Source organism: Haematobia irritans, chromosome 4 (assembly GCF_050003625.1).
Source record: "Haematobia irritans isolate KBUSLIRL chromosome 4, ASM5000362v1, whole genome shotgun sequence".
Classification (NCBI taxonomy): domain Eukaryota; kingdom Metazoa; phylum Arthropoda; class Insecta; order Diptera; family Muscidae; genus Haematobia; species Haematobia irritans.
The window spans coordinates 111,554,278-111,580,165 of record NC_134400.1 but is presented as its reverse complement, the minus strand read 5'-3'; the positions used below and the strand labels follow the sequence as shown (position 1 = coordinate 111,580,165).

General features: G+C 36.1%; 1 protein-coding gene across 1 annotated transcript in view; it reads left to right on the top strand.

Moving 5' to 3' along the window:
* The window catches only part of LOC142235716 (uncharacterized), a 428,189-nt gene that overhangs the window by 347,199 nt on the left and 55,102 nt on the right, over positions 1–25,888 (top strand). The window contains exon 23 of the mRNA XM_075306976.1: positions 22,909–23,018. Coding sequence (XP_075163091.1) covers positions 22,909–23,018 — 110 coding nt within the window. The remainder of the gene's footprint in view (positions 1–22,908; positions 23,019–25,888) is intronic.

The following is a 25,888-nucleotide window of genomic DNA, read 5'->3' as shown; positions in this document are numbered from 1 at the left end:
ACGTATGTCGCAAAAGTCGTAAACCTGCTGTAGAAAACCAAATTTTTAATAGAAGAAATCCTGAACATTTTTTAATTTAGTGTGACAGCATTCGCTGTGAGTTTCTACCGAAATTTGTGAAAGTTTTCCCATGATCAAGCCTATTTTCTTAGGTGGTATCGAAATTCCCGTTGGTGAGTGTGCAAAATACCTTGGGGTTATATTGGACAGGAGACTGAACATAAAGCTAAGAAAGGACGAGAAAATCCACGGTTACCCTGAACTCGTGCAAAAGGCAATAGGGAAAATGTGGGGACTAAAACCGAAAATTGTGAACATTCCTAAGAATTGAAACTTCTTCGCACATACCATCGTCTTGGATATCATCGAATTCGCTGCCTAGCTGACGCGACTAAAGTATTTTCAATTTGCGACTTTTGTTACTTTTTCTACATTTACGACGCGTATGTGACGTTTACGACGTTTACAACTTTGCGACAGTCGCAAACCTAAAACAGTTTGATACAGACCAGTTTTCAATAATGAAGCAATCGTGCTGAATTTTTGCACAAACTCGTCTTTGGTCTGCAGGCAGGTCAAGTTCGAAGATGGGCTATATCGGTCCAGGTTTTGATATAGTCCCCATATAAACCGACCTCCCGATTTGGGGTCTTGGGCTTATAGAAATCGTAATTTTTATCCAATTTGCCTGAAATTTAAAATCTAGAGGTATTTTATGACCATAAAGAGGTGTGCCAAAAATTGTGAGTATAGGTCCATGTTTTGGTATGGTCCCCATATAAAACGACCTCCCGATTTGGGGTCTTGGGCTTATAGAAACCGTAGTTTTTATCGAATTTGTCTGAAATTGGAAATCTAGACGTATTTTAGGACCATAAAGAGGTGTGCCGAAAATGGTGAGTATCGGTCCATGTTTAGGTATAGTCCCCATATAGACCGATTTCCCGATTTTACTTCTTGGGCTTCTAGAATCTGAAGTTTTTATCCTATTTGCCTGAAATTGGAAATCTAGAGGTATTTTCTGGTGTGCCGAAAACGGTGAGTATCGGTCCATGTTTTAGTAGAGCCCCCATAAGAATGATCTCCCGATTTAACACCTTGGGTTTCTAGAAACCGTAGTTTTTATCTGATTTGCCTGAAATTGTAAATATTCTGGTATTTTAGGCTCACAAAAACGTGTATCGGATTAAGTTTTTATCGGTCCATTTGGTAATGCCTCCATATAGACCGACTTCACTTCTTGAGGGTGCAGAAGGCGCACTGATCATGAAAATTGTTTGAAACTCAATGTAAAGTTTCCAGATTTTACTTCTACAGATTTAAGATTTCAAATCAAGACGTTATTTTATAATTTTCATGCAAACTTTCAAGAGATGTTAATGATTCCTCTAAAACCCAAACAAAAATGGTTCTTATAAATCCAGAATCTGATATAGTCCTCATAGGTGAAATCATTAAATTTATCTTCGGGAAGTGTCCTCAAGTCCTCAAGCCCTCAAGCCCTCCTGAAATTTCAAAGGAAACCCTAATATTTGGTTCATGGTGGTGGGTATTTAAGATTCGGCCCGGCCGAACTTAGTGCTGTATATACTTGTTTTATTCAACTATGCCAATAATTGATTTTTTTCATTGCTTCATCTTTTTTAGTGCAGTGAGTCCTTTTAATTAAAGTTTTTATAGCTCGCTAAACCACATAGTGGTCAGTGTATAATAATTTCGATCTACCAAAAATATTGATTTTAGACCCCATAAAATATATTCCGGTCACCTCCTGAGTCGATCTAGCGCTTGGTGTCCATCCGCCTGTCTATGTATTTGTTGTTCGCAGGATTCCGGTCGCAATTATTAACCGATTTGGATGAAATTTGGTAGGGGGTGTTTTCGGGTACAAGGACGAACGCTATTAAATTTAGAAGAAATCGGATCAAATTTAGATACAGCTCCCATAAATACGTATCGTCCGATTTCGATAAATAGGCTTAGATGGTGTTTATTTAATAATGGACTCACTATTTGTGGTTCAGAATCAACTATAGCTCCTAAAATCAGACATTTCTGTTAAGATTGTGATTAAACTCCCCTTCCCCATTCTTGAATATGGAAATGCGGTTTTTCCCCAAACCTATACCATTGGTACCCCACAAACAATGTTTACTAATTCAGTAGGGGTGGTTTAGGGTATGATATAGTCGGCCCCGCCCGACTTTCTACTTTACTCACTTGTTTAATAATGGAGTCAATATTAGTGGCATACTAAATGAACGAAAAATGAACTATAGCTTCTAATATCACACATTTCTGTTCAGATTGTGTTAAAACTCCTATAAACATGTATCATTAATGTTCTGAAATATGGAAATGCGGGTTATCTCCTAAGCCTATACCAATGATAACCCACAAATGTTTATGTTTTCTAATTCAGTAGGGGTGGTTTAGGGTAAGATATAGTCAGCTTTCTACTTTACTCACTGGTTTAAAGGGTAATTTTAACTTCAACAAGTATATACGGCAGTAAGTTCGGCCAGGCCGAAGCTTATGTACCCTCCATCATGGATTGCGTAGAAACTTCTTCTAAACACTGCCATCCACAATCGAATTATTTAAGTTGCGGTAACGCTTGCCGATGGCAACATCACCTAACACCATCTTCTAAATTGTATGTAAGTCCATACGTGGTATATATTAAATCAAAAAAGATCGATCCAATACGTATATAATTCAGTTTGACAAAGTAGACATACAATTTTGACAAAATTATCTACAGAAATAAAATTCTAACAAAATTTTCTATAGAAATAAAATTTTCACAAAATTTTTTGCAGAAATAAAAATTTTGACACAATTTTCTATAGAAAGAAAATTTTGACAAAAATTTCTACAGAAATAACATTTTAACAAAATTTTCTAAAATTTTAACAAAATTTTTTCTTTTGACAAAATTTTCTATAGAAATAAAGTCTTGGTACATTATTTTTGGCTCGAGTGGCAACCATGATTATGAACCGAATAAAATTTGAACCAAATTTTCTATAGAAATAAAATTTTGACAATTTTATTATGAACCGAATAAAATTTTAACAAAATTTTCTCTAGAAATAAAATTTTGACAAAATTTTCTATAGAAATAAAATTTTGAAAATTATGAAAATTTTATTATGAACCGAATAAAATTTTAACAAAATTTTCTCTAGAAATAAAATTTTGACAAAATTTGCTATAGAAATTAAATTTTGGTAGATTATTTTTGGCTCTAGTGGCAACCATGATTATGAACCGATATGGACCAATTTTTGTGTGATTGGACCAATTTTGGTATGGTTGTTAGCGACCATATACTAACACCACGTTCCTAATTTGAACCGGATCGGATGAATTTTGCTCCTCCAAGAGGCTCCGGAGGTCAAATCTGGAGAACGTTTTATATGGGGGCTATATATAATTATGGACCGATATGGACCAATTCTGGCACGGTTGTTAAAGATCATATACTCATACCATGTTCCAAATTACAACCGGATTGGATGAAATTTGCTTCTCTTGGAGACTTCGCAAGCCAAATCTGGGGATCGGTTTATATGGGGGCTATATAATTATGAACCGATGTGGACCAATTTTTGCATGGTTGTTAGAGACCATATACCAATATGGCCACCATGTACCAAATTTCAGCCGGATCGGATGAAATTGGTTCTCTTTTAGGCTCTGCACGCCAAATATGGGGATCGGTTTATATGGGGGCTATATATAATTATGGACCGATGTGGACCAATTTTTGCACGGTTGTTAGAGACCATATACCAACACTATGTACCAAATTTCAGCCGGATCAGATGAAATTTGCTTCTCTTTTAGGCTCCGCGCGCCAAATCTGGGGATCGGTTTATATGGGGGCTATATATAATTATGGACCGATGTGGACCAATTTTTGCATGGTTGTTAGGTACCGTATACCAACACCATATACCAAATTTCAGCCGGATCGGATGAAATATGCTTCTGTTAGAGGTTCCACAAGCCAAATCTGAGGGTCCCTTTATATGGGGGCTATACGTAAAAGTGGACCGATATGGCCCATTTTCAATACCATCCGACCTACATCGATAACAACTACTTGTGCCAAGTTTCAAGTCGATAGCTTGTTTCGTTCGGAAGTTAGCGTGATTTCAACAGACGGACGGACGGACGGACATGCTTAGATTGACTCAGAATTTCACCACGACCCAGAATATATACTTTATGGGGTCTTAGAGCAATATTTCGATGTCATTCGAACGGAATGACAAAGTTAATATACCCCCATCGTATGATGGAGGGTATAAAAAGGGTAAAAACCAGAGTAAGAATTAATAAAATGGTACAAATGATTCAAATCCATTCTTGAAAAATTGCTAATTAATGAAAATATATGAGGTCAAAACACACCACAAATATAAAAATTTTTTATTTGGCAAAATATCACAAAATTTGTTTAATTCACATTCACATTCGGCGGCTGAAATGATGGACATCCGTCCTATGACAATCCTATATTAAATTTATCACTTCTGCGCCATTTTTTGCACCACTTCCGGATCCAAAAAGAATATTTTCACAACTTTTTCGGCGACGCCGTTTTTGCTGGGTAACTATAAAGGCAAAACGACTTCATTGAAAAGTTTGGATTTAAACTTGCGAAATACTTTCCTTTTTCATCAATGTTTCCGTGATTCTTTCATAGAACGATAAGGAATGAAGCCACTTATAAATGGAATGCAAGAACAAGCACGAATACATTTATTTTTTTTATTCTATTTGCACAGTAACTTGGTTTTGCTTTCAAGCTTTTTACATTAAAGCTGAATCAAATTGTTTGCGCCACTAAGTGACATTAAATTCATTTGTGTTCTTTATTGGATGACAACAGAAGAAAAGTTAATGCAACCTTTGAAGTAGGCATTACGTGAAACGCAAAACAGAAAATGATTCTAGTGAATCATAAGGCTCCATCCCAGCAAAAACAGAGCTTCCAAAAAAGTAGTTTGGATCCCCAATCTGTGATCCGGAAGTAGTGCAAACTTGGATCGTCCCCAATGAATTTTACATGGACTTGTCATAGGACGGAAGTACTCCCTTTTTGGATCCTTTGCATTGCTTTAGAAGTTGTGCTATGGAAGTTAATTTGAATGAAGAAATTTAAAAAGCGAAAAAAAAACATTTTTTCAACCAATTTCACTTTTTTTCACCCACATGTTTTATTACACAATTATTTTCCTACTATCTAATTTTTACAATTTGAAAAAAAAATTTCGCTCCTACCAGGGGTTGAACCTGGGTTTTCTGGCACCATGACAGAACGCCTTAGCACACTCAGCCACAAACGCCATTGAACCCCAGCAAAAAAAAGCGTCGCCAAAAAAGTAATGAAAATGTTATTTTTAGATCCGGAAGTGGTGCAAAATTGACGCAGAAGCGATGAATTTAACTTGGTCTTGTCATAGGACGGAAGTCCTCCATTTAAACAGCCGTTGCACTGAATTTGCTTAACTTCGTTAGGTGTGATTCGAATTCAATGTTTTGGATGTAAATTAAAAATTCTGTGATATTTGGTCAAATAAATAATTTTTAAAATTTTAAATAATTTTTAATGGACTCTAACGCTTGTCTGAAACGCTTGACCTCAAATATTTTCAAAAATGCACAATTTTCTCAGATTGGATTTAGCATTTTTTTTTTCGACAAAATTTATGTAATTTGTACCATTTTATGAATTCTTACTCTGTTTTTAACCTATTTGAAACAAAAAAGTTTACATTATCCATTAAAAATATGAAACAAGTATAAACGGCCGTAAGTTCGGCCAGGCCGAATCTTATGTACCCTCCACCATGGATTGCGTAGAAACTTCTACGAAAGACTGTCATCCACAATCGAATTACTTGGGTTGTGGTATCTTAAATCGTTTTCTAAATTGTGAGTTAGTCCATACGTGGTATACATTAGACAAAAAAGTATGTGTAGGTAAGTCTACAAATAATTACGAATCGATATGGACTTTTGCACGGTACGTAGGGAGCCAGAATTGAAATATAGGGGTCGCTTATATGGGGGCTATATACAATTATTGATATGGATCTGAGGTCTATATATAATTATAGACCGATATGGACCTAGTTAGGCATCGTTGTTAACGGCCATATACAAGCACAATGTACCAAATTTCAACAGACTCGGATGAAATTTGCTCCTCCAAGAGGCTCCCAATCCAAATCTCGGGATCGGTTTATATGGGGGCTATATGTGATTATGGACTGATATGGACCACTTTTGGCATGTTTGTTAAATATCATATAGTAAAACCGCGTACCAAATTTCAATCAGATCGGATGAATTTTGCTTCTCCAAAAGGCACCGGAGGTCAAATCTGGGGATCGGTTTCTATGGGTGCTATATATAATTATGAACTGATATGAACCAATTCCTGCATGGTTGTTGGATACCATATACTAACATCACGTACCAAATTTCAACCGAATCGGATGAATTTTGCTCTTCCAAGGGGCTCCGGAGGTCAAATCTGGGGATCGGTTTATATGGGGGCTATATATAATTATGGACCGATTTCGACCAATTTTTGCATGGGAGTTTAAGGCCATATATTAACACCACTTACCAAATTTCAACTGAATCAGATTAATTTTGGTCTTCCAAGAGGCTCCAGAGGTCAAATCTGGTGATCGGTTTATATGGGGGCTATATATAATTATGGACCGATGTGGACCAATTTTTGCGTGGTTGTTAAAGACCATATACTAACACCATGTACCAAATTTCAGCCGGATCGGATGAAATTTGCTTCTTTTAGAGGCCTCGCAAGCCAAATCGGAGGATCGGTTTATATGGGGGCTATATATAATTATGGACCGATGTGGACCAATTTTTGCATGGTTGTTAGAGACCATATACTAACACCATGTACCAAATTTCAGCCGGATCGGATGAAATTTGCTTCACTTAGAGGCCTCGCAAACCAAATCGGGGGATCGGTTTATATGGGGGCTATATATAATTATTGACCGATGTGGACCAATTTTTGCATGGTTGTTGGAGACCATATACTAACACCATGTACCAAATTTCAGCCCGATCGGATGAAATTTGCTTCTCTTAGAGGCCTCGCAAGCCAAATTTGGGGGTCCGTTTATATGGGGGCTATACGTAAAAGTGGACCGATATGGCCCATTTGCAATACCATCCGACCTACATCAATAACAACTACTTGTGCCAAGTTTCAAGTCGATAGCTTGTTTCGTTCGGAAGTTAGCGTGATTTCAACAGACGGACGGACGGACGGACATGCTCAGATCGACTCAGAATTTCACCACGACCCAGAATATATATACTTTATGGGGTCTTAGAGCAATATTTCGATGTGTTACAAACGGAATGACAAAGTTAATATACCCCCCATCCTATGGTGGAGGGTATAAAAATCTAGTTATAAAAAAATTTAATTAAATGAACTTTCTGTGTAGTTAAAATAAAGAACATCATTGGGAGTACATCTTTTGGAAAAGCTTTTAAAGTTGTGCCTTTGGAAGAACTTCCAAATTTTTTTTATATTAGTATGAAAGAAAAAATAAGAGACGCAGGTTCAAATCTCACCAGCGGCAATTTTTTTATCAAATATTTTTCTAAAAAAATATTTTTTTATGTCATGCATCATTTTTATTTTTTATTTTTGGCATATATTTTCGTATAAATATATTTTTTCCATAAAAAACAACAAAAAAATTAAAAATTCTCGTAATTTGCAAAACCTTCACAAAATAACTTCCATGGAAGCGAAAAAGTCAAATTGCACAGTTTGAAATCCCAGCGGGGATGAAATTTATTTTTTTTTTACTTTTTTATTAATTTTCTATTTTTTTTTTACTTTTTTTTTAGTTTTCTATTTTTTGTAAAATTTAATTGTCAAAAATTTGCACTTAAAATAGCCTGACTGCGTTCTTTCTAATACTTGTGCACAAAGACTACATCGGATATAGAAAAAAATCATTGGGGGATCTCAATATGCGCTTTAGAAAAAGTGTTTGTCCAAGTCCAAAAGGACTGCATCGGAAGAGGAAAAAATCATTGGGGGATCCCACGATGCGCTTTAGAAGAAATGTTTGTGGACTTGTCAAAAAAGACTGCATCGGAAGTTGAAAAAACTCGATGGGGGATTCTGGGATGGGCTTTAAAAGAAATGTTTGTGGACCAATTTCCAATTTTTTTTTTGCTGGGATGTTAAAGTTGGGTACTATGACCGGGTTTTCCACTAAAATACTAAATTAAAAGTACAAAAAAATGACGAATAAATTTTTTACCAAACTATGGATGGAAAATGTCCAGCATGAATTGCATATAAAGTTCCACTAAAGATTTATTTGATATTAGTCGTTAAGCAGAACTGAGCAGCATTTATTTTTAAGAATAAAAGTTTCATTTATTTGATAAAATTTTGAGAAAAATGGTAATACAATGTGATAAGTTGTAAAAATAAAATAGTTCCGACAATCCATTACCCAGTTTTTATCACTACAGCACTTTCAATGGGACCCATACCGAAGCATGGACCGATAAAGGGTGATACGGTCAAAATTCAAGGGAAAACGCGTGTAAATCGGTAAAATCGTTTATTTAAAAAATCAAATTAAATATCATTTTCAAGTTCAATTAGTATAAAATTCAGGAAAAATATTCAGTTAGGCTTTCGCTTTTCCAAATCCGAATTGCCGGGCCTCACGCTTGACACCTGCCATCAGATTTTGTACAGCCACCTTGCCCACCTTCTTCGCCACAGAAAGCCAGTTTGCCTTGAACTGCTGCTCGTCCTTAGCAGTTTTTTTGGTCTTCTTTAGGTTCCGCTTGACAATAGCCCAGTATTTCTCAATTGGGCGGAGCTCTGGCGTGTTGGGAGGAATCTTGTCCTTGGGAACCACCTGCACGTTGTTGACGGCGTACCTCTCCATGGCCTTTTTACCGTAATGGCAAGATGCCAAATCCGGCCAAAACAGTACGGAACAACATTGTTTCTTCAGGAAAGGCAGCAGACGTTTATTCAAACACTCTTTCATGTAAATTTCTTGGTTGACAGTCCCGGAAGCTATGAAAATGCTGCTTTTCAAGCCACAGGTACAGATGGCTTGCCAAACCAGATATTTCTTTGCGAACTTTGACAGATTTACGTGCTTGCAAATATCTGCTACCTTTCCCCTTCCTTTTGCCGTATAAAACTCCTGTCCCGGAAGCTGCTTGTAGACGGCTTTGACGTAGGTTTCGTCGTCCATTACCACGCAGTCAAACTTCGTCAGCATCGTCGTGTACAGCCTCCGGGATCGCGCTTTGGCCGTCGTATTTTGTTTATCATCGCGATTTGGAGTCACTACCTTCTTGTAAGTCGATAGTCCGGCTCGTTTTTTGGCTCGATGCACGGTTGTAGACGATACACCCAGCTTATTTGCGGCATCTCGGAGAGAGACGTTAGGGTTTCGCTTGAAACTACCGGCAACTCTCTTTGTCGTCTCAGCGGCTTCCGGTTTTCGATTTCCCCCCGATCCAGACTTCCTGGCTGTCGACAAACGTTCCCCAAACACTTTAATTACATTTGTAACGGTTGATTTGGCAACTTTTAGCGATTTTGCCAGCCTTGCGTGCGATTAGCTCGGATTTTCGCGATGCGCGAGCAAAATTTTGATACGCTGCTCTTCTTGCTTGGACGGCATTTTGACAACTGAAGAGTGAATTCCAAAATCAAAATAGGAGCAACATTCTACACACACACACACACCTTCAAAATGAGGAGTGTTCAGGTTTTTATACTCTTCACCACTACTGTGGTACAGGGTATAATAAGTTTGTGCATTTGCATGTAACGCCAAGAAATAGTGGTCATAGACCCACTATTTAGCGATGTCCGTCTGTCTGTCTGTCTGTCCGTCCGTCTGTTTGTATATGTAATTTTGTGCACAAAGTACAGCTCGCAATTTAAGTCCGATCGTCCTTAAATTTGGCGTAGGGCCGTTTCTTGGGTCAGAGACAATCGCTATTGGTTTTGGAAAAAATCGGTTCAGATTTAGATATAGCTGCCATATATATTTATCCCCGATTTGGTCATAGTTAGCGTGTCTATGAACCGATTTTCTTGAAATACCGTACATCCAAATATTTTATGAATCTCGAAAATCTTGCAAAATATCAGCCAAATCGGTTCAGATTTAGATATAGCTCCCTTATATATCTTTCGTCCGATTTAGACTCATATGACCACAGAGGCCAAAGTTTACTACCGATCTTCGTGAAATTTTGTACAGAAGGTAGAATTGACATTCTAGCAATGATTGGTAAATTTGATTGAAATCGGTTCAGTTAGATATAGCTCCCATATATATCTTTCGTCCGATTTGACCTTATATGGCCACAAAAGCCAGAGTTTTGCCGTGCTTTGCTTCACATTTTGCACAAGGGGTACGTTTAATAGTATCGTTAAGTGTGTCAAATTTTGTTAAAATCGGTTCAGATTTAGATATAGCTCCTATATATATCTTTCGTCCGATTTGGACTTATATGGCCTCAAAAGCCAGAGTTTTGCCCTGACTTGTTTAATAGTATCGTTAAGTGTGTCAAATTTTGTTAAAATCGGTTCAGATTTAGATATAGCTCCTATGTATATCTTTCGTCCGATTTGGACTTATATGGCCTCAAAAGCCAGAGTTTTGCCCTTACTTGCTTAAAATTTTGCACAAGGAGTACGTTTAATAGTATCGTTAAGTGTGTCAAATTTTGTTAAAACCGGTTCAGATTTAGATATAACTCACATATATATCTCACATATACAACTCACATATATATCTTTCGCCCGATTTGGACTTATATGGTCTCAAAAGCCAGAGTTTTGCCCTGACTTACTTCAAATTTTGTACAAGCGGTACTTTTAACGATACTATTGTATGTGCCAAATATGGTCAAAATCGATTCAAATTTAGATATAGCTCCCATATATATCTTTCGTCCGATTTGAACTTATATGGCATCAAAATCCAGGGGTTTGCCTTGATTTGCTTCAAATTTCGCACAAGGAGTGCGTTTAGTAGTATCGGCAATTGTGCCAAATTTGGTTGAAATCGGTTCAGATTTAGATATAGCTCCATATATATCTTTCGTCCGATTTGAACTTATATGGCCTCAAAAGCCAGAGTTTTGCCCTGATTTGCTTCAAATTTTGCACAAGGAGTACGTTTAATAGCATCATTAAGAATACCAAATACCAAATGCTTAGACGGCATTTTGACAACTGAAGAGTGAATTCCAAAATCAAAATAGGAGCAACATTCTACACACACACCTTCAAAATGAGGGGTGTTCAGGTTTTTTAAATGCAAAATTGAAAGAAATACGTCAAGTTTATATTAACCAAATTTTGACCGTATCACCCTTTATGGCTCCCATATCTTCCGTCCTATTTTCACTCATATGACCAGGGGAGCCAAAGTGATACTCCCATTTACGTGAAATTTCGCATAGATAGCAGAATTATTATTCTAACTATACATTGCAAATTTAGTCAAAATCGGTTCAGATTACATATAGCTCCCATTTATACGTACACCAGAGTTGGGGAAATATGGTACACTGTTACACATTTTAGACCCATTTTCAATGGAAGTTTCCTCCAATTAACTGGATAGCGTTAGCCGATTTAAATTTTAATTCTAAAGATTTTGTAGAAGTAAAAAAAAATTTCTCCTTTATATAGCTTCCAGCAAATGTGAAGTAGTTGAGATGTAACACAAATTTTGGCCTACATAGGGGTGAAGGGTGTAATATAGTCGGCCCTGCCCGACTTTAGACTTTACTTACTTGTTTTAAAGAAATTTTCCCAGTATACAATTATCCAACATTTTGATTTTATTATTATTTTTCTTTTTTATGGAAATTTATTTTTTATAAAATGCCTATATAGACCAATACCAGGATTTTACTCCAGTAAATCAGTTGCCGACGGCAACCTACTGGAGTGGTGTAGTTGAAAGGTGAAAATGTTTTCTACTGCATTTCTTTTTTATACCCTCCACCATAGGATGGGGGTATATTAACTTTGTCATTCCGTTTGTAACACATCGAAATATTGCTCTAAGACCCCATAAAGTATATATATATTCTGGGTCGTGGTGAAATTCTGAGTCGATCTGAGCATGTCCGTCTGTCCGTCCATCCGTCCGTCTGTTGAAATCACGCTAACTTCCGAACGAAACAAGCTATCGACTTGAAACTTGGCACAAGTAGTTGTTATTGATGTAGGTCGGATGGTATTACAAATAGGCCATATCGGTCCACTTTTACGTATAGCCCCCATATAAACGTACCCCAAAATTTGACTTGCGAGGCCTATAAGAGAAGTAAATTTCATCCGAGCAGGCTGAAATTTGGTACATGGTGTGAGTACATGGTCTCTAACAACCATGCAAAAATTGGTCCACATCGGTAAATAATTATATATAGCCCCCATATAAACCGATCCCCCGATTTGGCTTGCGAGGCCTCTAAGAGAAGCAAATTTCATCCGATCCGGCTGAAATTTGGTACATGGTGTTAGTATATGGTCTGTAACAACCATGCAAAAACTGGTCCACATCGGTCCATAATTATATACAGTCCCCATATAAACCGATCCCCCGATTTGGATTGCGAGGCCGCTAAGAGAAACAAATTTCATCCGATCCAGCTGAAATTTGGTACATGGTGTTAGTATATGGTCTCTAAAAAGCATGCAAAAATTGATCCACATCGGTCCATAATTATATATAGCCCCCATATAAGCCGATCACCCGATTTGACCTCCGGAGCCTCTTGGAAGACCAAAAATTCATCTGATTCAGTTGAAATTTGGTACGTGGTGTTAATATATGGCCTCAAACTCCCATGCAAAAATTGGTCGATATCGGTCCATAATTATATATAGGCCCCATATAAACCGATCCCCAGGTTTGACCTCCAGACCCCCTTGGAAGAGCAAAATTCTTCCCATTTGGTTGAAATTTGGTACGTGATGTTAGTATATGGTATCCGACAACCATGCAGGAATTGGTTCCTATCAGTCCATAATTATATATAGCTCCCATATAAACCGATCCCCAGATTTGACCTCCGGTGCCTTTTTGGAGAAGCAAAATTCATCCGATCTGCTTGAAATTTGGTACGTGGTGGAAGTATATGATATTTAACAACCATGCCAAAAGTGGTCCATATCAGTCCATAATCATACATAGCCTCATATAAACCGATCCCAAGATTTGGTTTTGGAGCCTCTTGGAGGAGCAAATTTCATCTGGGTGAGTTGTAATTTGATATATTGTGCTAGTATATGGTCGTTAACAACTATGCATAACTAGGTCCATATCGGTCTATAGTTATATATGGCCCTCAGATAAATCGATCCCCAATCACACAAAAATTGGTCCATATCAAGTTCATAATTGTATATTGCCCCCATATAAGTGACCCCCATATTTCAATTCTGGCTCTCTACGTACCGTACAAAAAGTCCATGTTGATTCCTAATTATTTGTAGACTTAACTACACATAACTTTTTGTCTAATATATACCACGTATGGACTAACTCACAATTTAGAAAACGTTGTTAAGAAGTTTTGAGATACCACAACCCAAGTAATTCGATTGTGGATGTTAGTCTTTCATAGAAGTTTCTACGCAATCCATGGTGGAGGGTACATAAGATTCGGCCTGACCGAACTTACAGCCGTATATACTTGTTTTTTTTTTTTTTTTTTTGACATGTTTCCTTAAGCTCGTTCTTTGCAATAGAAGAATGACTTACCAACATAGTCTAATAATTGAGATCAGTAGATCGTCCAATAAAGGGAACTGATGGGGATGTGGAAATCCGAAACAGCTGTCTTCCCAACCATTTTGAACAACATTTTCACGTTTCCATACACCATAAAAATAACCGGTAATGATAGGCTAATAAATAATGCCATTATATCATTAGGTTAGGTGGGAGCCCGATGTATCAGGCTCACTTAGACTATTCAGTCCATTGTGATACCACATTGGTGAACTTATCTCTTATCACTGAGTGCTGCCCGATTCTATGTTAAGCTCAATGACAAGGAACCTCCTTTCTAAAGCCGAGTTCGAACGGCGTTCCACAATGCAGTGAAACCACTTAGAGAAGCTTTGAAACACTCCGAAATGTCACCAGCACTAGTGAGGAAGGATAATCCACAGCTGAAAAACTTTTTTGGTGTTTGGTCGAAACTGGGTTTGAACCCTCGATCCTGTGTATGCAAGGCTGGCAGAGTGGTCTACTACAGAGTTAGTAGACCACTAATATTGAGTTAATTAATAATGTAGCCATATTTGTGAAAATTGGACAATGTATTTATGTAAGAGCCATGTGCAAGTCTAAGTTCGATCGGCTAGTACATCTAAATTTGAAATTTGAGTAACATTTGTCAATAAATAGGAGAATTATGGAGAAATTTGGGAAAATCGAGCTGTGCATATATATGGGAGCTATATCTAAACGTGAATCGATGTGGATGATATTTTGCAGGTTTGGTTGATATTGCAGTAGATTATTATTTACTGAATTTGGGTAAGATCGGTGAATAAATGAGGCCACTATGGTCAAAAATAAGGTTATTAGGAGTACATTTTTGAAAATCGAGCGCTACATATATGTGGGAGCTATATCTAAATCTGAACCAATTTGGATGATATTTCGCAGGTTTGGTTGACACCACAGAAGGCCACTTTGTGCACAAAATTAATAAGATTGGTTGATAAATAAGGATTTTATGGCCCAATTTAAAGATCGGGCGATACATATATATGGGAGCTATGGCTAAATCTGAACCGATCTCGATGGTTTTTTGCACAAATTGCAAGTATTTTAAATGATTATAGTAAGCCAAGTTTGAGTAAGATCGTTGATAAATAAGAGTTTTATGGCCAAATTTGGGAAAATCGGGCGATACATATATATGAGAGCTATATCTAAATCTGAACCGATTTCGATGAAATTTTGCAGAATTAAAGAGTAATGAAAAATATTACTTTGTGCCAAATTTGAAAAAGATCGGTGTATAATAAAGCGCAACGTGACCCCATTTGTCGAAATCGGGCGATACATATATATGGGAGCTATACCTAAATTTCATCCCATTTCTTCCAAATTTAATAGCGTTCGTCCTTGTGCCCAAAAAATACTCTGTACCCAATTTCATAAAAATCGGTTAATAACTGCGACCGGAATCCTGCGAACAACAAATACATGGACAGACGGACGGGCACCAAGCGCTAGATCGACTCAGGAGGTGATTCTGAGCATTTATGTGGTAGCTAAAGGGTGATACGGTCAAAATTTGGTCAATATAAACTTGACGTATTTCTTTCAGTTTTGCATTTAAAAAACCTGAACACCCCTCATTTTGAAGGTGTGTGTGTAGAATGTTGCTTCTATTTTGATTTTGGAATTCACTCTTCAGTTGTCAAAATGCCGTCCAAGCAAGAAGAGCAGCGTATCAAAATTTTGCTCGCGCATCGCGAAAATCCGAGCTACTCGCACGCAAAGCTGGCAAAATCGCTAAATGTTGCCAAATCAAACGTTACAAATGTAATTAAAGTGTTTGGGGAACGTTTGTCGACAGCCAGGAAGTCTGGATCGGGGGGAAATCGAAAACCGGAAGCCGCTGAGACGACAAAGAGAGTTGCCGGTAGTTGTAGCATACAATGGTTCAAAATAAATAGGAAAAGGATCCTACATTTCTGTGGAAAGTGATAATAGCGTAGCACGCATGTCTATCCGGCCTACTCGCTCGTCGGTGGTGTGGGATCTTGCCATTTCACTCGCCTGAATCGCTACTATAAAATTTTAATAAATAATTGCTGCGTGCTCATAAAGACGAAAACGATTGTTTTCCAAAAAAAAAAAAAAAAAAAACAGTAACAGAAGAAAGTATAATTGAAACCGATATTCAGGAACAGATTGCTATGCGGCTGAGATGATATTTAGCCACCAATTGCCCACCCATCCTGTCTACCTAATATCCAAACGAAATTCAATTGATAGACCCACGATACCACCCCTCATCTACATTCCGGCTGGAAGAAATCAAACTAAGTTCTGGATCTAGTGCATTGTGACAATGAATCCACTTTTATTAAACAAAAACCCACAATGAACTTTCATTACGATGGCTTAGATTCAATGATTCATAATTATCTTCATTTTCAGCGCAAATACAGTTCAACGTCTTATTCTAAATTAACGTAGAAATAAAATTCAGAATTTACTGTCTAAAAATCTTATATATACTAATATCCGAAAACAGCAGTGAATAAAGTAGCAAAAAAAAAAAAATAAATTAGTCGGCTATTAATTTCGCCTTCAATACTTGATTAGATAAAGTGATAGTTCATGTAAATAATTGAATGAGTTACTAGCAATTGCCCTAGTAATAGAATTCAGTTGTAATTGAACATATAATTAATCGACATTAGGCATAAAAGAGAAATCGAATCACGCTCAATGAAGAGTTTAAGTTAGAAATTTACAATTGACTTTTGGTTAAACGAAAATGGAATGTCTCATACATGTGGACAATAAAAAAACATCAGCTGATTCACTGTAGATCATTGATCTCATTAAACGCATAAATGATATTTGGGCAACAGTCTCCCGCAATTGAATTGGAGAAGTTAATTGAGTTCAAGTGACATGAATTCTCAAATTTAATCTTTATACATGTGAACAGATATGTTCTTTGCAATACCAAAAGTAATCTTCAAAATCGCGACAATGTTTTCCAATGGTGTTTCAAAGTTCTATGGCGACATACGACATAGTTGTAGATTCTATATGTTGGCATGGGTACTGTTAGCACAAATGCACATTTCAACAATGGCTTTAAAACTGTATAAACAAAATTGGGGATCTGACCACTCATGCCATCATTTCCAAACTAGGCTAACTACAATTATTTCGTATGCACTCTAACCAAAGAGCCATCTATCTCGTTTTTCTGAGATTGAAAGCAATCCTGTCATTAAAACGGAAATCAATATATAAGATTGATATTAAATTTAAATTACAGACAGGAAATATGCATTTCAATTTCAGAAATTAAATTAAAATGAATTTAATTATATTTTGGACAAACGTCTCTCCGAACTATAACGGTTCTCTGTTATATTCAGTGAGAGCATGTCTCATATGCAATAGTGAGAAATTAAAGTAAATCACTTACTTGTTAGCTAAGGTCCATCGATGAAAGGCCTTTCAAGACGAATGGATTTTGATGTTGCTAGTGAGGGTTTAACATATTTATGTATGCACATGTCATGATGTTGATTTGTATGATATTTACGTGTGTGTGTATATTCAAATTCACTTAATTATCTTTCATATGCATTGCCACAACGAAACCAATGTTCTTTGTCAGTAATGTTTATATCAAATTGCATTAAATTATCTAATTATATTCCACTCAGAGCAAAAATCGTATTTTTTTGTTTTTGTTTTTTTTTTTTTTTTGAAAGGAAAAAAAACACTTCACTTTTATGCCTTTATGTTCGATAATTTTAAGGAAAATTATTTTCTATTTAGTACAACACTAGTTACAGCGAACCATGACGAAATTCAAATATATACAATTCTCGGAATTTCCACCAATTAATTTGCGGGAACAATCAAATGCATCTGGTGATCTCTACTCGAGCCAACACTGGACAAATTCAACGGAGTACAGATCAACTTATTCCTCCGGAGAAAAATTGTTTAAGTGTTAGAGGAGATCACTTAGAAAACACAGGCCCTGGCAAAATACACCTCCGAAATCTCCCCTTTTCCAATTCTCAGGCACGAGATCGCCGCCGACCAAACTCCACCGGCGAGTGAACTTTACGGACTGACTAAATTGAAACATAGAAGGCCACGTTGGCGAGAGTCAAATCTGGTTGGGCAGTCTCCAAAGCTGAGGACAAATAAAAAACAATGTCACAACCCAAAATTTATAAGAGAGACGTGGATCAATCTTACCATGAATTCTCTATGAGATTGGTAAATAATTTTGTAGAATGCAATAAGTTTGGAAGATTCTCTCCACCCCGTGCGTGAAAAAAATGATTTACCGCCTATAAACTGAATATTGTAAGAATAAAGCGAACACTTGTGAATGTGCATTTAAACTTACTCCAAATATTATAGATTGATTGAATAGCAAAATAATAGGAAATATTTACGGACTTATAAATTTGTTCACGTAATTTTATGCGAACCTAAATAACAATTTTACCGCAAAATTCCAAAAAACAAAATAATAAAAAAAACCCGCCAAATTCAGGCTTTACTATATAACACGGTGTTACTTGGAGGAAACTCAGGGTGGAAAAAAACATGTCGCAGCATTCCTCTACGCTTTTAAACCCCCTAAACTTTCCAGAATTACACCAACAATACAAAATTCCAATCCAAACATGGCTGCCAAAATTGAGTATAATCTCACAGCAAAATGAAAATGTATTTATTACCCAGACGCTTTATGCACTTCTTCGCCCTGTACTAAAGTTCAAACCCACGGTAAAAAACTAAAATCACTGTTACTGCAATAATGAACACAAGAAAAAATTAAATAAATAAAAAAATGAAATTGGTTTGTGACGGGTTTCGAACCTGGACATTCGGATTCGCAGCCGGATGTCATACCATTGTGCTGTCGACCAATGTCTTCTACAAGCAGATATAAGCAAATGTGAATACCCCTCTCTTACACCTCATAATATCTCTCTCACACTTCATAATTGGTTTTGTTGTCTTATGGTCAAATACAGCAATGAGAAAAACAATATAATATACAAATACTCATACTAATATGCCATTGAAAAACGGATACGGAAAAAAATACCAACACATCTACAAGCGCCTCTACATAGTTTCAAGCGAAACCCTAACCTCTCTCTCCGAGATGCCGCATATAAGCTGGGTGTATCGTCTACAACCGTGCATCGAGCCAAAAAACGAGCCGGACTATCGACTTACAAGAAGGTAGTGACTCCAAATCGCGATGATAAACAAAATACGACGGCCAAAGCGCGATCCCGGAGGCTGTACACGACGATGCTGACGAAGTTTGACTGCGTGGTAATGGACGACGAAACCTACGTCAAAGCCGACTACAAGCAGCTTCCGGGACAGGAGTTTCATACGGCAAAAGGAAGGGGAAAGGTAGCAGATATTTTCAAGCACATAAAACTGTCAAAGTTCGCAAAGAATTATCTGGTTTGGCAAGCCATCTGTACCTGTGACTTGTAAAGCAGCATTTTCATAGCTTCCGGGACTGTCAACCAAGAAATTTACGTGAAAGAGTGTTTGAATAAACGTCTGCTGCCTTTCCTGAAGAAACACGGTTGTTCCGTACTGTTTTGGCCGGATTTGGCATCTTGCCATTACGGTAAAAAGGCCATGGAGTGGTACGCCGCCAACAACGTGCAGGTGGTTCCCAAGGACAAGAACCCTCCCAACACGCCAGAGCTCCGCCCAATTGAGAAATACTGGGCTATTGTCAAGCGGAACCTAAAGAAGACCAAAAAACTGCTTAGGACGAGCAGCAGTTGAAGGCAAACTGGCTTTCTGCGGCGAAGAAGGTGGACAAGGTGGCTGTACAAAATCTGATGGCAGGTGTCAAGCGTGAGGCCCGGCAATTCGGATTTGGAAAAGCGAAAGCCTAACTGAATATTTTTCCTGAATTTTATACTAATTGAACTTGAAAAAGAAATTTAATTTGATTTTTTAAATAAACGGTTCCACCGATTTACACGCGTTTTCCCTTGACCAAATTTTAACCGTATCACCCTTTATATCTAAACCTGAACCGATTTCGATGACATTTAGCACACTTAAAGGGTGGTCGATTGGATTACTTTGTGTCAAATTTGACGCCGATCGGTTAGTAAATAAACGCAATCTGACCCCATTTATCGAAATCGGACGATGAATATATATGGGAGCTATATCTAAATTTGATCCGTTTTTTTTCAAATTCAATAGCGTTCGTCTCTGTACCAAAACACCGCCACATACCAAATTTAATCAAAATCGGTTAATAATTGCGACCGGAATCCTGCGAACAACAAATACATGGGCGGACGGACACAAAGCGCTAGATCGACTCAGGAGGTGATTCTGAGTCGATCGGTATATATTTTATGGGGTCTAAAATCAATATTTCTGGTAGGCAAATTTTTTGGCAGATCAAAGTTATTATACCCTGACCACTATGTGGTTTAGGGTATAAAGATAAATTTACAAAGTATACTAAATAAGTACAACATAAAAAACAAGTATATACGGCCGTAAGTTCGGCCAGGCTGAATCTTAAATACCCGATACCATGAATCAAATATTAGGGTTTCCTTTGAAATTTCAAGGGGTTTGAGGAAAAATCAAGCAGAACAGTTCAACCAGTACACTTCCCGAAGATAAATTTAAAGATTTTACCTATGTAGACTATATCAGATTCTGGATTTGTAAAAACCATTTTTGTTTGAGTTTTAGAGAAATCATTAACATCTCCTGTAAGTGTGCAAGAAAATTATAAAATAACGTCTCGATTTGAAATCTTAAATCTGTAGATTTTCACCCGAGAAGTAAAATCTGGAAGTTTTACATTGAGTCTCAAGCAATTTTCATGATCGGTGCGCCTTCTATACCCTCTAGAAGTGAAATTTCAGGCAAATCGGATAAAAACTACGGTTTCTAGAAACCCAAGGAGTTAAATCGGGAAATCGTTCTTATGGGGGCTATACTAAAACATGGACCGATACTCACCGTTTTCGGCACATCTTTTTATGGTCCTAAAATAATTCTAGATTTCGAATTTGATGCAAATTGGATAAAAACTACGGTTTCTAGAATCCCAAACAATAAAATCATTTCTTGCACACCTATTTATAGTCCTAAACAACCTCCAACAACCACGGTTTCTACAAACCCAAAAAGAAAATCGGGAGATCGGTCTATATGGGTTCTATACTAAAACATTGAACGATACTCACCACTTACGGCGTATACCTTTATGGTCCAAAAATAATTCTAGATTTCGAATTTCATGCAAATTGTATAAAAACTACGGTTTTTATAATCCCAAGAAATAAAATCCGGAAATCGGTCTATATTGGGGATATACCAAAATATGAACCAATACACGCCCTTTTCGGCACACCTCTTTATGGTCATAAAATATTTCTAGATTTCCAATTTCAGGCAAATTGGATAAAAACTACAGTTTCTATAAATCCGAGAAGTAAAATCGGGAGATTGGTCTATATGGGGGATATACAAAAACATGGACCGATACTCACCATTTTCGGCACGCCTATTTATGGTCCTAAAATACCTCTAGATGTCCAATTTCAGGCAAATGGGATATATTAATTTTGTCATTCCGTTTGTAACACATCGAAATATTGCTCTAAGACCCCATAAAGTATATATGTTCTGGGTCGTGGTGAAATTCTGAGTCGGTCTGAGCATGTCCGTCCGTCTGTCCGTCCGTTGAAATCACGCTAACTTCCGAACGAAACAAGCTATCGACTTGAAACTTGGCACAAGTAGTTGTTATTGATGTAGTTCGGATGGTATTGCAAATGGGCCATATCGGTCCACTTTTACGTATAGCCCCCATATAAACGGACCCCCAAATTTGGCTTGCCGATCGTCTAAGAGAAGCAAATTTCATCCGATCCAGCTGAAATTTTGTACATGATGTTAGTATATGGTCTCTAATAACCATGCAAAAATTGGTCCACATCGGTCCATAATTATATACAGCCCCCATATAAACCGATCCACAGATTTGACCTCCGGAGCACCGTGGAAGAGCAAATTTTAACCAATTCGGTTAAAATTTGGTACATGGTGTTAATATATGACCTCAAACACCCATGCAAAAAGTGGTCGAAATCGGTCCATAATTATATATAGCCCCCATATAAACCGATCCCCAGATTTGACCTCAGGAGCCTCTTGGAAGAGCAAAATTCATCCGAGTCGGTTGAAATTTGGAACGTGATGTTAGTATGTGATATTTAACAATCATGCCAAAAGTGGTACATATCAGTCCATAATCATATATAGCCCCTACATAAACCGATCCAGAGATTTGGTTTTGGAGCCATGTGGAGAAGCAAATTTCATCCGAGTCAGTTGAAAATTGGTACATTGTGCGAGTATATGGCCGTAAACAACCATGCCTAACTAGGTCCATATCGGTCTATAGTTATATATAGCCCTCAGATAAATCGATCCCCAATCACACAAAAATTGGTCCATATCAAGTTCATAATTGTATATAGCCCACATATAAGCGACCCCCATATTTCGATTCTGGCTCTCTACGTACCGGGCAAAAATCTATATCGATTCGTAATTATTTGTAGACTTATCTATACATACCTTTTTTGTCTAATATATAACACGTATGGACTAACTCACAATTTAGAAAACGATGTTAAGAATCCATGTCATGTCATGTCCAATCCATGGTGGAGGGTACATAAGCTTCGGCCTGGCCGAACTTACGGCCGTATATACTTGTTCTTATATGAGAAGTGCTTATATCAGTTACCTACTTTATCGTCCTTGAATTTATCCCTGATCAAGAATATATGCATATACTTTATGTAGACGGTAATCGATATTTCGATGTGCTACAAACGGAATGAAAAACTTATTATACTCCCATCACCATTCTATGGTGCTGGGTATACAAATACGGAAGCTTAATTGTCAACCTTGTGGCTTATTCTCCTTTGTTTTGCTACATACACACATTTTAAATTTCTTCATTTGTTTTTCCAATTTTCAGAGGAAAAAGAAGACATGGAACATCTACAAGCATACAATCGTAAACTTTTGGAGAATATTCTACCCGTACATGTGGCTGAACATTTCTTAAGTCGAGATAAAAATATTGATGTAAGTACCTTCAAATATTCTGGAAAAATATTCATTCGTAATGTGCGTAAATGCAGACAATGAGGTCCACGGTGAACCTCGCAAAGTAGGAAGTAGTGACAAGGATCTTTAATTGGACTTTTAGAGTGGATTTCATGATGAACCCAAGAAAATGTGTATGTTTGTTGTCTGAGAAACTATCCACTTCTAAGAGGTTTCGCTGTAATTGGATTTCCATTACTAATTGGGCCATCGAATCTGAAACATATTTTTTTCTTTATCGGGAGTCTGAGGAAGTTTCAATAGTGAAGTTCAGGGTGGCTAACAGGGTGGATCACGGTTGCCACTCGTGCCAAAATTGATCTCTCAATATTTGAAGAATATTTTTCCAAAAATCAACCAAATTTAGAAAATCTTATTTTGAAGTTTTTGATCAAATTTTAGCGATTAGTATGCAAAAAAATTATTTTCTTCGAAAGAAATATTTTATTATTATTGTCTTATTAGCGACATTTTTTGGGTGTATAAATATCCCTTGAATTGTAAATATTTAGAGTTTCAAAGGTTTTAAAGAATTTAGCTCTCAACAAGGACATTTGAATTTATGGACATTTTTTCCAAATTTTTTCCTATATTAGATTTTATCAAAACTTTATTTCTAAAGAAAATTTTCTCCAAATTTTGTTTCCATAGAAAATTTTGTGACAATTTTATTTCTGTAGAGAGTTTTGTCAACATTTTATTTCTATACAGAATTTTGTCAAAATTTTATTTTTATATTAGTCTGATATCAATGAAAATCATTTAAACTACATATTATTACAATATTCGAGCTTATTGGACAAGCAGATTATGTAAAAGAACATATAGTATGTACAGTCACAAGCCTGACTATACATATGTTTCAGTGTTGCCTATTACACATTTCCATAGTTTTTAGTGAGATCTGGGCGGGTGAGATGATTCAATTTGGGTCTTTTATGTTAATTTCTTATGAAAACTACATACGGGAATTATTCTTCTAAAATTGAACCATTTTTTTCTCACTTCAATAGAAAATTTGGTCAAAATGTTATTTCTATGAAAATTTTTCTGAAAATTTTACTTCTATGAAAACTTTTGTCAAAATTTTATTTCTTTGGAAAATTTTGTCAAAATTTTATTTCTGTAGAAAATTTTGTCAAAATTTTATTTCTGTAGAAAAATTTCTCGAAATTTTATTTTTATAGAAAAATTTCTAAAAATTTTATTTTTATAGAAAATTCTATCAAAATTTTATTTTTATAGAAGATTTTGTCAAAATTTTGTTTCTAGAGAAAATTTTCTCAAAATTTTGTTTCTATGGAGAATTTTGTCAAAATTTTCTCAAAATTTACTCAAAATAGAAAATTTTCCCAAAATGTTATTTCCATTTCCATAGTTTCTAGTAAGATCTGACTGGGTGAGATGATTCAATTTGGGTCTTTTATGTTTATTTCTTATGAAAATTACATACGAGAATTATTCTTCTGAAAATTTAACCATTTTTTTCTCACTTCAATGGAAAATTTTGTCAAAATTTTATTTCTATAAAAATTTTTGTGAAAATTTTATTTCTATGAAAACTTTTGTCAAAATTTTATTTCTATGGAAAATTTTGTCAAATTTTATTTCTAGGAAAAATTTATTTCTATAGAAAATTTTACCAAATTTTATTTCTATAGAAAATTTTATCAAAATTTACCTAAAATAGAAAATTTTCCCATAATTGTATTTCTATAGAAAATTTTTTTCCAAATTTTATTTCTATAGAAAATTTTTCTAAAATTTTGATTCTAGAGAAAATTTCCTCAAAATTTTTTTTCTATAGAACATTTTATTTCTGTAGAAAATTTTGTTAAAATTTTATTTCTCTAGAAAGTTTTGTCAAAATTTAATTTCTATGGAAAATGTTCACAAAATTTGGTTCTAAAGAGAATTTTCTCAAAAGTTTATTTCTATAAATGTTTCCCCTAATATTTTCAAAATTATATATCGATAGAAATTTTTCTCAAAATTTTGTCGTTGCAGAAAATTATTATAGAAATTTTTGACAATCTTTTTCTTGATGTGTTATCAAAGTCCTTAAAACCCTATTAAACGACAACCTATATTTCCAAATTCAGACTCGATTTCATGTAGAAATTATTCTATGTTTCAAATAAAAAATTTCTTTAAATTAAAGACGTTGTTTTACAAATGGAATGACCAACTTATTATACCCCGTCGCCATTCAACTGGTCGTTTCCGAGCTTAACTGGGTCGTAGTCGATCTAGCTATGTTCGTCCGTCCGTCTGTGGAAATCACTCTAACTTCCGCACGAAACAAGCTATCGACTTGAAACTTCGCACAAGTAGTAATCCGATCCCCAGGTATGACCTCCGGAGTCTCTTGGAGGAGCTAAATTCTTCCGATCCGGTTGAAATTTGGTAAACTGCGTTAGTATATGGCCGCTAACAGCCATGCAAAAATTGGTCCATATCGGTCTATAGTTATATATAGCCGATCGCCAATCACACAAAAGTTGGCCCATATCCCCAAAAATAATCTACCAAAATTTTATTTCTATAGAAAATTTTGTCAAAATTTTATATCTATAGAAAATTTTATCAAAATTTTATTTCTATAGAAAATTTTGTTAAAATTGTATTTCTACAGAAAATTTTGTCAAACTGAATTATATACGAATTTAATCGGTTTTTTTTTTAAATATATACCCCGTATGGACTAACTTATAATTTAGAAGACGGTGTTAAGAAGTTTTAAGATACCTTGCCATCGGCAATTATTACCGCAACCCAAGTAATTCGATTGTGGATGAAAGTCTTTAGTAGAAGTTTCTACGCAATCCATGGTGGAGGCTACATAAGAT